Source organism: Cebus imitator, unplaced genomic scaffold (genome assembly GCF_001604975.1).
Source record: "Cebus imitator isolate Cc_AM_T3 unplaced genomic scaffold, Cebus_imitator-1.0 Scaffold60, whole genome shotgun sequence".
Taxonomy (NCBI): Eukaryota; Metazoa; Chordata; class Mammalia; order Primates; family Cebidae; genus Cebus; species Cebus imitator.
In genome coordinates, this window is record NW_016107375.1 from 2498228 (window position 1) to 2512932 (window position 14705).

The window sequence follows — 14705 nt, forward strand, 5'->3', positions numbered from 1 at the left end:
CTGAGCCTAATAATATTTACAATATTTTAAAATCAGAAAGCAAGTCATTTGACAGAGGTATTATGAAATTGCTGTCTAAGATATTTGGCTGTTACTTACATTTCTACATATGTTTAGGTTTTAGATCTTTATTGATACATTTATATACCAAAATGAGTGGCTAATTTAGGATGAAAGTGCTTATTGGAAGATTTTGAAATCAGAGAATAGGATTAAATCTCAAGTACCAATGATGTTATACATTTTAATTGATTAGAGAGTTGTATTTTTCTACAAATGTAGGAATTTCTTATTCTGAATTTCTTCAGCAATTAATATAACAACTTACAGAAAAGATGCTAATATAGTTAGGTTATATTATAAAAAGGTTCTTTATTATTATTATTACAGTCTGTATTATTTTATAAATCTGGCAGTGGGATATTAGGTCATTTTATCCCTTTTGAACTAGTACTAGATTGTTCCTTTCAATATATTTTCCAGTGTTTGAGCCAGTCTATTAATCCTTCATACTAGAGATTCCCAGGATGTTCATTGCTGGCAGTAGATTCAGCTCCAGGAAAAATGGCTTCTGCTGCCAAGGAATTAAATGATTCAAGGGTTGTGTGCTTCCACCACTGTTGTATAGTTTCCTGACATTCGTTCCAGATTTTCCTTTGCTTATTTTCTTGGATATGTAAGTTTAATACTGTGTAAAAAATTGTATGTGTATGTGTGCACACTATTTTATGAATTTTTAGTTTGCAAAAATTTCCCCTGGAAACTTAATGCATATTTATTGCATGTGAATGAGCTAATCAATGGGATTAAAGATATATCAGGAAGTAGTACATTCAGATTATGTTTTAATCAATGGTATTTTAAATGTTACTAACGAACTGTTGGTCATCAGTGACCTCCATATTGCCAAATGCAGTGGACGTTTTCTGTCTCATTTGTCCTTTCGGTTGCATATGACACTGGTAACCACTCTTTCCTCAAGATAACCTCTTCTTGGCTTCCTCATCTTCTTTATGGTTTTTTTGGCCAGTCTTCAAAATTCTGTAAAAGTTTATCTTCCTCTGTCTAGATCTAAAGTGATCTTGTGACACTTTAAATATTGGTATTTCTCAAGGTCATCCTGTCTTAGTTTTGGTTGCTATAACAAAATACCGTATGGTGGATAGCTTATAAACAACAGCCATTTCCTTCCCACAGATCTGAAGTCTGGGAAGTCCATGATCAAGGCACTGACTGATTTGGTGTGTAATGAGGACCTGCTGACTGACCCAAAGAGGGCAGTTTTTTTCTCTTGTCTTCCCATGGTGGAGAGTGGAAGCAAGCTGTCTCAGGACTCTTATAAGGACACTAATCCCATACATGAAGGCTCTACCCTCATGACCTCACCTAATCCTAATGGCTTCCCAAACACCCCACTTCCTAATGCCATCATCTTGGGGACTAGGATTTCAACATATACATTTTTGAGGGACACACACATTCAGACTGTAGCAAACCCCCTTCTCTGTCTTTCTCTGCTCTTTTCCTTGGTGATTGTTGCCACTCCTATCCTTATGCATATGACTCACAAACATACATCTAGCTAGCCCTGTCCTCTGGCTTCAGATCTGCATGTTCAGTCAAATGAGTGATATCATCTTTTGGGTTTATCACAGACATCTCAAACTCAGCATGTCAAAAATGGAAATCTTGCCCTTTCCCAGCCTCTTTTGATCCCCGTTCCCTGTTCCTGCCTCAGTGAATGACACCACCATTTATGCAGGCCAGAAACCTGAGAGTCAGTTTTGACACTCCCTGTCACCTGCCATAGCCAATTCATTACCAAGTCTTGTCAGTAACCACCCCTCAAATCCATTCATTCTCCTTTATCATTGCCATAGTGCCTACTCTACTGCAGTAACTCTTTAACAGGTCTGATGCCAACCCTTGTTTCATCAGTCTGCAACCAGAGGGATCATTTCAAAATGCATATCTCATCCTGTGACTCATCTGTTCTATATACTTCAGTTGATCCATCCTGTTCTTCCTAGAATGAGGGCATAATTCATCGGTGATTTTACCTACCTCTGTTCTTCCCTAAGATCAGCCCTTTACACACTGTTCTTTACTTTTGCATGGGACACATGTTTCCTTCCAGCCTAGGTCTTATGTCTGCCTGTTCCCTCACTTGTAATCATTTTCCTGCTTATCTTTAGTTATCCTGCAAATCTTGGCTGAATCATTACTTTCATGAGGACACCTTCCCTTACCTATCTATTCAGGTGAAATCTCATCTCTTTCAAGTTTCATCTGTAGCACTTTGTTACTCATTTACATCAATGATTATTTAGTTTGTGCACTCAAGAATATTATCAACACTTCCCTTAATATTATCTGATTCCAACCCCGTAGTCACATTGCACCTGATTATCTTTGAAAAACATATATTTTGGTTAATTCAAATCAGGATTGATACAGGATCCCACACCACGTTTGGATAGTCATGTGTTTTAGTTTTTTCAGTGGAGCGGAGGTGGGTTTTTGTACATGAAGCTTTGTTAGAACACAGCCATGCCCATTTGTGTGTATCCTGTGGCTCCTTTCTCACATCGGTTACGGAGTTAAGTAATGCTAAGTGAGACAATGTGGACTGCAACTATTTGCTATCTGACCATTTAAGAAAAAGTTGCTGATCTGTAGTTAGAGCAGTACTACTTGCTTTCTTTTCTTTTTTTTAACTCTTCAACTCATATCTTTGACTAGTTGGTCAACAGGTAAAATGCCTTACAGAGTATCTCATGTTCTGAATTTGTTTATTTGTATCTTTCTGTGTCCTTCATTTTGTTCCATCTCATCAGTTTATCTTGTAAACTGAATATTAACTCTAGAGGATAGATCATTTAGATGGAATTTTTTGGCAAAAATACTTAATAAATGTTTCTGTATATTTCATATCGTATCATATAAGGAGATACATGATGTCTGGTTATCCTAGAGATACTAAGATTTATCAGTAGGTTCGGATGGTGAGAGCTAAACTTTTCATTTTAAATTTCACCATCTTTCTTTCACGTGAGTTTCATTTAACTAAACTGTTTAGAAATTTGCCATTGGCAACATATAATAAATTATAATATTATGTGCATATTTGTGAGATAGAGTTTTTCTGTAAATAAGAATTATCCTTCATCTACTGTGTAACCATAGTTGGAAAGAGGGGAGTAATGCTTAACTTTTTCCTTTTAATATTTAATTTTCAAAACTAGAGTTTGATACCTTTGGTACCTCTAGTAGTAATTAACACATTTTCATTTTTGGGTTTTTATTTGTTTATTTTATTATGAACTTCTGTTCACACTGTACATGTAGATTACATGTTTATGATCACTTGCGGAGCAGTTATTCTTTTTGGTTTCTGATTGTTTCATTTTTGGCCATTGGGAGATCCCTTATAATTGTCTCTTATGTCCTTTTGACGGGACTCCATCCATCTTTGACAGTTTCTTTGCTTCCTTCCTTGCTTTTAGGCCAAAAAGATGTTTCAGACTCATTTATATTAAATACATTTCTTGTCTCAGACCTAGAAACCACAATGTGGTTGGTAGGTGCTCATTGTTGGGGAGTTTCTAATTTTTTTTAAGATGTCTTCAGTGGACAAAGCTAAAAAGATATAAATTCTTGTACAGAAAAAAGATTATTTATACTCTTACTTCTGATTCATATTTAAGATTACTTAACAGAATAACATTAATATTTTTCTTTTTATTCTACTTTGTGTGTATACAGTTGTTTCACAATAATATTAATATTATGACTAATTTTAAGTCAGTGACTGAAGTTTAGGATTTTTTTGTGTGTGTTTCTATTTGTCCTTAGAACATACTCCACTGAGTAGTATGGTCAATTCTACATTTTAAAGTTATTCAAAACAATTTTTTGTGTAGTTTTATTACCACTTGATATACAATTAAATTTGGTTTAGTTTTCAATTTGAGGGAATTTGTTTTTCTTTTTAGTTTAACTTTGGTTTTTGAATATGTATAATTTTGACCTGCATTAATAGAATGTAATCTTTTCAGCACTGCCTGAAACATGGCACATCTAGAATAATGTGTTTACTTCTTTTTGCCATATTTTAGGAATGACCAGCATGGTATATGGTATCAAGGATGGCATGATATGAGTGGTTTACCCTGGATCTGGATGGCAATAAGGGGATATATTGTCTATGTCTGTAAAGAATTTCAAAACTATAGTAAAACTGATAAAATTTGGTCTGGGTTTTTATTCTCACCATGCATCAACAATTCTGAATACTACCAGTGAGAAAGTACTACTTCTTATGCTGAGTGTGTTGCTGAAAAGCTTATTAGGCAGTGTGAGTATCCAAGGAGAGTAACGAGACTGATGAGGAATCCAAAAACCATAGGCCATGAGAGATGAACAGATTTTAATATCAATCAGAGAAGAAAGGATGAAAGAGATTCACAGTTTCCTCATCTATCTGAAGACTGTAGTGTGAAGAAATAAGTTAGATTTTGTGTATCAAATTCCAAGTTTCATTACTGGGTAGAAGTTACAGAACAAGTGGATTTAGGTTATTATAAGGAGAAGTTTTCTAATTATTAGATTTATGTATCTGTGGAATGAGGCTATTTGTCTAACTAGAGAGTTCCTTTTTGCTTAAAGATGTATAGTAAGAGCAGTGTGAGCATCTCACAGGGCTTGTTAGAAAAACATTCTTCTGTGGATAGATCTTGCACAAGATGACCTAGGCTCTCCCAGCCCTGTGATTCTGAGATCACAGTGCCCATTTTCAGTAATGCTCACTGTCTAGACCCATCCATAAAATGAATCATCATATTATTCACATCTAACCTCCATTACAAGTTTATTAATATAACCTCAGTGGAAATGAGAAGTATTTTCATTCAGTTATGCTAATAATTAGCTGATAATGTTGTCAGATGCTTGAGAAGTTGAGATTGTAGTTCTTCAAGGTATTTGTTTCTCATGTCAAATGTCATACCATTGGTGAAATCGTTCATAACCACCAAAATTAACAATTAGCTCCTTCAGCCTCTCTTCCACCCTTATCATATTTTTATTTTGTTAGCAAAATTATCTTGTTTATTTTTTTACTCGTTGCTTCTGAATCTCCCTGTATATAAATGTATGTTCTGTGACAGCAGTCCTCAACCTTTGTTGCACCAGGGACCAGTTTTGTGGCAGTCAGTTTTTCCATGGACAGGGGCAGAACTGGGGGTGGTTTTGGGATGAAACTGTTCCACCTCAGATCAGATCATCAGGCAGTAGATTCTCATAAGAAGCATACAACCTGGATTCCTCACATGCACAGTTCATAATAAGCTTCACATTCCTATGAGAATCTAATGCCACCACTGATCTGTCAGGAGATGGAGCTCAGGTGGTAATGTGAGCAATGGGGAGTGGCTGTGAATACAGATGAAGCTTCGCTCCTTCAACTGTCACTCACCTCCTGCTATGTAGCCCAGTTCCTAACAGGCTTCAGAGTGGGGGATGCAGACCCCTGTTCTGTGAGAGCAGAATCCATGTATCTTTTTGTGCCACTGAATCCCAAGTGTTTAAGATGATCCCAGTTTTTTAGTATACATACACTCAGAAAACCTTTGTTGAATGAATGAGGAAAAGAATAGTATTTGAAGTCCTATGTACATATTGACAAAATTATTCCTAGAATCTACTTTTGAGTCTCTGTCTATGCTATCTCCTTATCTTTGTCTCAGTTTTAACTTTTGTGTCTAGACTTAAGGTAACTTGATAGTCTAGGAAAAAACAAAAGAGACTCAAATCTTAATTCTAGACCATGGGAAGTTAGGTTTTGTTGTTGTTTTGCCCCTACGTTTTTTTTTTAAAGACAGTCTTGTTCTGTTGCCCAGGCTGGAGTGTGTGTAGTGGTGGGATCTTGGCTCACGGCAGTCTCCACCCACCAGGTTCAAGCGATTCTCCTGCCTCAGCCTCCCAAGAGATTCGGATTACAGGTGCCAGCCACCATGGCTGGCTAATTTTTTTGTATTTTTAGTGGAGACAGGGTTTCAACATCTTGGCCAGACTGTTCTTGAACTCCCGACCTCATGATCCACCTGCCTCAGCCTCCCAAAGTGCTGGGATTACAGGCATGAGCCACCGCGCCTGGCCTGTTTTGCCTTTTTAAAACAACATTAACAAGGCTACTATAATACAGTAATAGAAATGGAATTACTGAGTCAAATGCAATTTACATTTTGATGATTTATCAGTTACTACATTGCTTTCCAAAAACATTGCCCAGTTAACATTGAATAAAGTATGCATGACAATGTCCATATTTCAGTACTCCAGCAATCATTCTTTTTAAAAAAATCCAATTTGATAGCCAAAAATTGATATTTCATACTTGTAATTTTATGTTTTAATCACTGGTGAGAGTAAAGTGTTTTCTAAATGTTTACTGCCTGTGTATTTTGTGAATTGCTAGTATGTGTGCTTTATTCATTTCTCAGTTGTATTTTTCATCTTTCACTTACTGATTTCAGTGTCAGTTGAATTTTTCATATTTTACTTACTGATTTTAAAGAGCTCTTAAACACAAGGATAAATTGGCTGCTTATGTGATGTTTTAAATATGTGTTGCCTTTAAATTTTATTGAGGATGGGCTTTGAGATTTTAAATATTTATGTAGTCACATTGACCAGTCTTTTTTCTTAGCCCCACTTTGTCTACTTCTCTCTTTTATTCTTGTTTCTTTTGTGAATTCATTGTTTTACATTCAACTCTAATTATATGGAATTGAGTTTGATTTGCTATGTAAGACAAATGTCTTATTTTTAAAAGAAAAATACAGTCATTCATCGCTTAACAGTGGGAATACATTCTGAGAAATGTGTCATTAAGTGGATATGATAGGGTGTACTTATACAAACCTCAGTGCTATAGCCTGCTACACACTGAGGCTATTGCTCCTATGCTACAAACCTGTACTGAATACTGTAAGCAGTTATAATACAACGGTAAGTATATGTGTATCTAAATATAGAAAAGAGACATTAAAAATGCGGTATAAAAGAAAAAGCATGTTACACTTGTATAGGCCACCTACTGTTACTCTTCGGAGCTTGCAGGACTGGAAGTTGCCCCGGGTGAGTCAATGAGTGAGTGTTAAGTAAATGTGAAAGCCTTGTGTATTACTGTACACTACTGTACAGTAATACACAATTATACAGTTAACTGTATAAAATACAGTTATAACACTGTACACTTAGTGTACAGTAAATTTATTTTAAATGTTTTTCTTCAATAATAAGCTAGTTTAATGAAATTAAAGTTTGAATTTGTAAAGTTTATCATCTTTAAAATTTTTTAAACAATTGATTCTTTTGTGATAACACTTAGCTCAACACACAAATAGGTTGTACAGCTATACAAAAATGTCTTCCTTCTTTATATCCTTAATTTTGTGAATCTTTTTCTATTTTTATTTAATTTTTTTGCTTTTTAAACTTCTTTGTTAAAAACTAAGACACAAACATGTACATTAGCTTAGGCCTACACAGGGTCAGGGTCAGCAGCATCACTGTCTTCCACATCTTGCTGCCTTCTGGACACCTCCTGAAGGACCTACCTCAGGCTGTTTACAGTTGACTTTTGTTTTGTAAGTGGAAGGAATACACTCTAGAGCAATAAAAGGCATCGTGTAGTAACTACAGATAGCACTAACACAAATACATAAACTAGTAACACAGTTATTATCATGAGAAAATATTATACTTTATACATAATTGGAAGGGGGACTGACAGAGCAGTAAGTTTATTTACACCAGGATTTCCACAGATATGTGAGTAATGCATTGTGCTAATATATTATCATATCTGGGATGTCACTAGGCCTTAGGAATTTTTTAGCTCCATTATAATCTTATGAGGCCACTGTCATATACACAATTGACTGAAAGGTTATCATGCAGCATATGACTATATGTAACCAGAGACACATATAAAAACAACCTCTCCATCCAAAATTTAAATGTAGCCTTTATTACATGCTAGATTCTATGTTTGGGATTTTCTATGCTATTATATTGATTCATGTGTCTATTCTTCTTGTAGCATTCATTCTTACTGTTGTATATATATTGTCAAATACATGTATTTGAATAGCCTAAAGTTAAACCCCTCCTTAGTACTGTTACTTTTAAAAGCTGTCTTGGATCCTTTCACCTATTTCTTTTTCTTCCGAGGACTTCATTACTTGCACTTCGTGAATCTGGGGCATGGAGATAGTATGAATGGCCCTAGTAGCTCTGTGAAGATCTTGACATCTTATATAAAGTTTGTATGTCTATAACTTGGTATATTTTTCTGTAAGCAAATCCATGTCTTTTGTTGACTTTTAAAATGACCACCTAAAAAAATGTAGGAACTACTGTAAGAGTAATGTCAAAATCAAATCTCACTATTGAGATTTTGAATCTGTGAAGGATAATGGCATTCTTTATGATATTTCGTCTTCCCATCCAAAAACATGCTAGTGTCTCTTCATTTATTCAAGATTTTTTTTATGTCAAATAGTAAATTTTGGTAATTTTCTTCATATAGGCTATACACATGTATTATTTAATTTCTTGGTATTTTTTAATCTAATGGATCTGCTAATGAGCTTTCTCAAGGAAAGGAAGGAAAGGAGGGAAGATGAAATTGGAAAAGGGTATATAGAATGTTTTGAATAGTCTAGGTAAAGTTTAACCTGCCTCTGGTAATCTCATTTTTTTTAAAGTTCTTTAAGCATATAGAAAGTTAAGAAAATAAGTGGGCCGGGCACAGTGGCTCACACCTGTAATCCCAGCACTTTGGGAGGCCAAGTCCAGTGGATTGTCTGAGGTCAGGATTTCAAGACCAGCCTGACCAATATGGCAAAACCCCTCCTCTACTAAAAACCCAAAAATTAGCCAGACGTGGTGGCATGCGCCTATAGTCCCAGCTACTCGGGAGGCTGAGACAGGAGAATTGCTTGAACCCAGGAGAATTGCTTGAACCTAGGAGGCGGAGGTTGCAGTGAGCCGAGATCATGCCACTGCACTCCAGCCTGGGCGACAGAGCATGACTCCATCTCAAGAAAAAACAAAAACAAAAAAAGCACAAAAGAACTTATAAAAAGTTGCTCTGAAAATGTGTTACAATTTTATTATCAGAGTACTGCTAAATACATTATTAGAAACTTCACCGTGGAGTCTTTTTTTAAGCATTGCTGTTTTGCTTGTGGTTTTTGTCATCTTTTACAGATTTGAATGTTGTTCTAGGACAGAATATTGTTATACTTTATTTGGTGAAGCATAACCATATTGAATAACATTTCAGAACTATACATTGCATAATCTTGGACATTTTCATGTAAGAAGGCACTAAGGAGGTTTTATTTTTATGAAAGTGTAATTCTTAAGTAACAGTGACTGTTTTCTATGGGCTAGCTCCAGACCACATTTGCATACTTCCCATGATTTTGTTTTTCTGATGTCCCAAGCGTTAAATGTAGAGGTCAGAATGACATTTTAGGACTCTAGGTTTGAATCTCGTAATCTTAAAATCGGTATTATTCAATTTATCAAAGAGATCAGTTCTGGGTTTTTTTGTTTGTTTGTTTTTTGTTTTTTTCTGATTAAAAATAATGTAGGCCAGGCATGGTGACTTACGCCTATAATCCCAACACTTTGGGAGGCCAGGGTGGGTGGATCACTTGAGCCCAGGAATTTAAGACCAGACTGGGCCACATAGTGAGACCAGTTTTTTTTACTATCTCTAGTAAAAATTTTAAAAATTAGCTGAGTGGTGGCATGCATCTGTGCTTCAGCTACTCGAGAGGCTGAGGTAAGAGGATTGCTTGCCCAGGTAGTCAAGGAGTCAAGCCTGCAGTGAGCTATGATCATGCCACTGCACTCCAGCCTGGGTGACAGAATGATACTCTGTCTCAAAAAAAAAAAAAAAAAAATTACTTTTACTAAAAAATTGCATAAGTAGTGCAAATAATTTTCATTTACCTTTAATTCACATTCTCAAATGTTAAAATTTTACATATGCTTTACTATCATGTTTGTCTCTTTTTTTGGAAATGTTTGAGAATAAGTTTATAGGCATGATGCCTTATTACTAAGTACTGCATGATGTATTTCTTAAAAATAAGGATGTTTATCAAAATTAAGAAATTAACATTGATAAAACTATTTTAAGTAAAAAATGCCTTGTTTCCCCTCCAAGTCAGGGATTCCTTTTTCTTTTCTTTTCTTTTTTTTTGAGACAGAGTCTTGCTCTGTTGCCAGGCGCCACGCTGGAGTGCAGTGGCACAATCTGGGCTCACTGCAACCTCTGCCTCCCAGGTTCAAGCAATTCTCCTGCCTTAGCCTCCCGAGTAGCTGGGACTACAGGCACGTGCCACCACGCCCAGCTAATTTTTGTATTTTTAGCAGAGATGGGGTTTCACCATGTTGGCCAGGATGGTCTCGATCCCTTGACCTTGTGATCCGCCTGCCTCGGCTTCCCAAAGTGCTGGGATTACAGGCGTGAGCCACTGCATCCGGCCCAAGTCAGGGATTTAATACCAAAATCATGCTACATATAGTTGTCTTCTTTCATCTTCTTCAATCTGGAATGGTCCCTCAGTCTTTCTTTGTCTTTCATGGCCTCCAAAATTTGGAGAATACGGAACAGTTTTTTGTTTATTTGTAGAATATCCCTCAATTTCGGTTTGCTTGATTTTTTGGGGGGATTAGATTTTGGCTATGCTGTGATCATATCAGGAGACACATGACATCTACTGTTTCATTACTGATGATAATGTTAACTGTGATCACTTGTTTAAAGTGCTGGTTATGTATATTTTTCAAGAATATAGTCTTAAGATTTTGCTGTCTGGTGGGTTGAGTCCTGGAATCCTTTCCAAGACTTAACAGAAGTATCTCTTTAAATATAAGCCTACTTTACAAGATTTTTAACTCTACTGTGCTTTGGATATTAACAGCTTCTTAAGACTTTCTGTATTTCAGAGGGATTTTGTTACTGTCTAATAACCTGTCTCCTGCTCTAGGTTGTAAGCTCCTTAAAGGTAGGTATTGTGTATATATCATTCCCCGCCCTGTCTTCAATGCCCCGGACAATTCCCACATGCAGTGGATAGTAGTTACTGCTTGACTAACTGGTTGTTTGATAGGCTAGTGGTTGAACAGATAAATGGATTGTTTATTTGTGGAAATTTGCCCATTTCAAATCTTCTAACTTATTAGTTTTATTTTGAATTTAACATACTTTAAAAATTACCTGTTACCCTCTTGGTATTAATAATTTGATATAGTTTTGATGTAGTTCTTTAGACATGAATCTCAAGGACTGGTAATAGCCTAGCCATATCATGTGATAGGTTCACTATTTTGTTGATTCACCTTGTCAGATTGATTTTATTTTCTTCTCTCTAGCTTGCTATTTTTAAATGGCCTGAAATGTGGCATCAGTGAAATTACTCTGACAATAATAGTAATAATTCTTATTGGTCATCTTATTACTTTATTTTTTGTACTATCACTTTAAAATCTTGGAGCAGCTTAAAATTTTTACTTCTGTGTTGTTTGCTTATGAGTTTGAGGCTTAGAGAGATCATGTACCCACTATCATAAAGCTGCCAATGTGTGAGCAGAATTTAGATTTCTAAGTTTTGTCTTTCTTTAAAAAATTTTATTTTCGCAAGCACTTTTCCAAAGGATTTCTAAGTTTTCTGACTCCTAATTCAGTGTTCTGTCTACCATAATCTCTTCCATATTGTAGTAGTATTATTGCCTGCTTGCCAGGAATGAATTCATAATACCATGAAGAAATAGTATTTTGTGTCACTTTGTTCTACCAAGGCATATTTTATGTGGTTCACTAATGACAGCCTCATATTTTGAGACTTTTCTCCCAGGGAATACGTCTTTTTCTCACCTAAATACACTTTTTAAAGAGCAGTTTTAGGTTCACAGCAAAAGTGATCAGAAAGTATAGCGTTCCCACATATTCCCTGGCCTCCAACCTCCCCAACTATCAACATCCTGTACCAGAGTGGCATATTTACTATAGTTGATGAACCTGCATTGACACAGTATCACCCAAAGTACCTAGTTTACATTAGGGTTCACTCTTGGTGTTATATATTCTTTGGTTTTTGATGAGTGTATGTATCCACCATTATAGTGTTGTGCAGTGTAGTAGCTTCACTGCCCTAAAAATCCTCTGTGCTTTGTATACTCATCCCTCCTTCCCCTCTTAACTCCTGGCAACCCCTAACCTTTTTACTGTCTCTGTAATTTTTCCTTTTCCAGAATATCATATAACTGGAATCACACAGTATGTAGCCTCTTGCAGATTGGTGGCTTTCACTTAGTAATATGCATTTAGGTTCATCCATGTCTTTTCATGACTTGATAGCTCATTGTTTTAGCCCTAAATAATAATCCATTGTCTGGATGTACCACAGTTTGTTTACTTATTCATTCGTCTACTAAAGGACACCTTGGATGCTTCCAAGTTTGGGGAATTGTGAATAAAGGTGCCATAAATACATATGTGCAGATTTTTGTGTAAATGTAAGTTTTCAACTCTTTTGGATAAATTCTAAGGAGCACAATTGTAGGATTGTATGGTAAGAGTATATTTAGTTTTATAAGAAACTGCTGAACTGCCTTCCAAAGTAGCTATACCATTTTGCATTTCCACCAGCAGTGAATGAGAGTTCCTGTTGCTCCACATCCTCTGCTGCATTTGGTGTAATCCATGTTCTGGATGTGAGCCATTCAAATAGTCTGTAGCGGTGTCTCATTGTTTGAATTTGCATTTCCTAGTGATGTATGATGTTAAGTGTCTCCTCATATGCTTATTTGCCATCTGTATATCTTCTTTGATGAACTGTCTGTTTAGATCTTTTGCCCATTTTTTATTCTGATTGTTCATTTTCTTTTCTATCTTTTTATTCTCTTTAACAGTTTTTTTCCTCGGGCACCATCTAGTGAAGATACACAGAAAGCTTTGAGGACATAATGTTTTATTTTTTTCAAAGGAAAACTCCTCTTTCTGTTTCTCTCCTTTTACCTTTGTCTTTCAGTTATACCTGCCGCCACTTGCGGAGATATGTTTATGTGTTGGACAAACTGTATTTCCCCCACTCTCACTGTTCTACGCTTCAGCATTGCTTCTCGACCCTCAGTGACAATGGAGAGGAACTCTTGTCTTTAACTTGCTCTCACATTCTCAGATCCTATGCTTCCAGGTTATTAACCTCTGCTGTCCACTTACTGCATGCTGCATGTTGTATATGACAAATAATTGCATGTTTTAATGGGGCACGTGTCAATTAAATGATTAAAAAGAACATTTATATTTGAAATGGCACTAAATAATGTTTTTAAATAATAGCTGGGTTTTGTTTCCTTACAAATGTCTTCTTAAGTAATTTGTATTATGTTTCATGGGAGAGTGGAAAGCTTTCAACTACAGAGTTGTTAATATAAACTTGCCAGAACTATTCTATACCTCATTCCATTTGGGAATCTTTTGATTTAATTTATAGTGGTTGGAGTGCTCTGTCTGATTTGCATATGAAATAGACTCTACAGTTATTATGACTTTTGAGTTCACCTTCGTACAAGCATACCTGAGAGCTAGCTATAGGATTTCACCCATGTCCTGATAGAGGTGCATTCAGATGAGCAGGTTGATTTTATAGGAAGGCAGAAATTATACTATTGGGGCTTTGTATTTTTTCACTCATTTTATTTACATACAGAATAGCTATAAAATCAGCAAGTTGCAATGTGTCATGGATGAATGTAGATTAAACATAATGATGGTGGGTGGAGTAAGAAAGAGACAAGCTATCAATCTCAAATATCAGAGAAAATCAACACCTGCTGTTTCTTGTGTTTCGTGCACCAAAATAGAAGGGCAGTATGACATTACCGCTTTATGCTTTGCAGTTGACATTTTTAACACACATTTTTTTTCTAAGTAAGAGATGACTTAAACCAGCACTATACTCTTAGCTAGATATGATGATTTAAGGCAATATCTTCACTGCCAGATGATTTAGATGAAGAAGGAAAAAACTCCATGGCAGCTTTAACCAGAAATCAGCAAACATTTAGAATTTAAAATAGACTTTTTCAGATGACGAAACATGTACAATTTCAGACTATACATAATATCTAAGTAAAAACACTTGATTGCTAGGAAAGGAAAGCAGTATGGTGTGTAAGTTGACCGAGACTTTTCTTGGTAGCAGAAAGATTTTATAGACTCATGATGGTATTGATCAGCCTCTTATCAAGTCAATGTAGATACTTTAGAGAAATTAAAAAGTCAGGTATAGAAAAGCAGGTGAAAATAATAGAATTAACTTTTAAGTATGTAATGTTAGAAGAATTTATCAAATTTAGCAAACTAAGGCCAGTGACTTTCCACTGGCTTATGTAAAGTGAGGGAATATCAGGTAAGTTGCATGATGTTCTTAGGAATTGGAGACAAAGTGTGTCTGGTTTCAAGGAATGAGGAGAGCTGCTGCTGATCATTGAACTTCTCAAATGGGCAGCATAGTTGACCTTATTCTTTTTATTTCTTTCTTTCTTTCCTCCTTTTTTTTTTTTTTTTTTTTTTTTTTTTTTTTTTTTTTTTTTTTTTTTTTTTTTTTTTTTTT

The 14705-nt window shown here is 35.6% G+C and overlaps 1 protein-coding gene across 7 annotated transcripts in view; it reads left to right on the forward strand.

The window, feature by feature from the left end:
* Positions 1 to 14705, forward strand: part of DYM (dymeclin) — a 437637-nt gene that overhangs the window by 253649 nt on the left and 169283 nt on the right. For 5 of the 7 annotated variants that reach the window (XM_037738956.1, XM_017529655.2, XM_017529658.2 and 2 more), the window contains exon 14: positions 13119 to 13283. The exons of the other annotated variants lie outside the window; for them this stretch is intronic. In XM_037738956.1, the coding sequence (XP_037594884.1) occupies positions 13119 to 13283 (165 nt within the window). The remainder of the gene's footprint in view (positions 1 to 13118; positions 13284 to 14705) is intronic. 7 annotated transcript variants of the gene reach the window in all.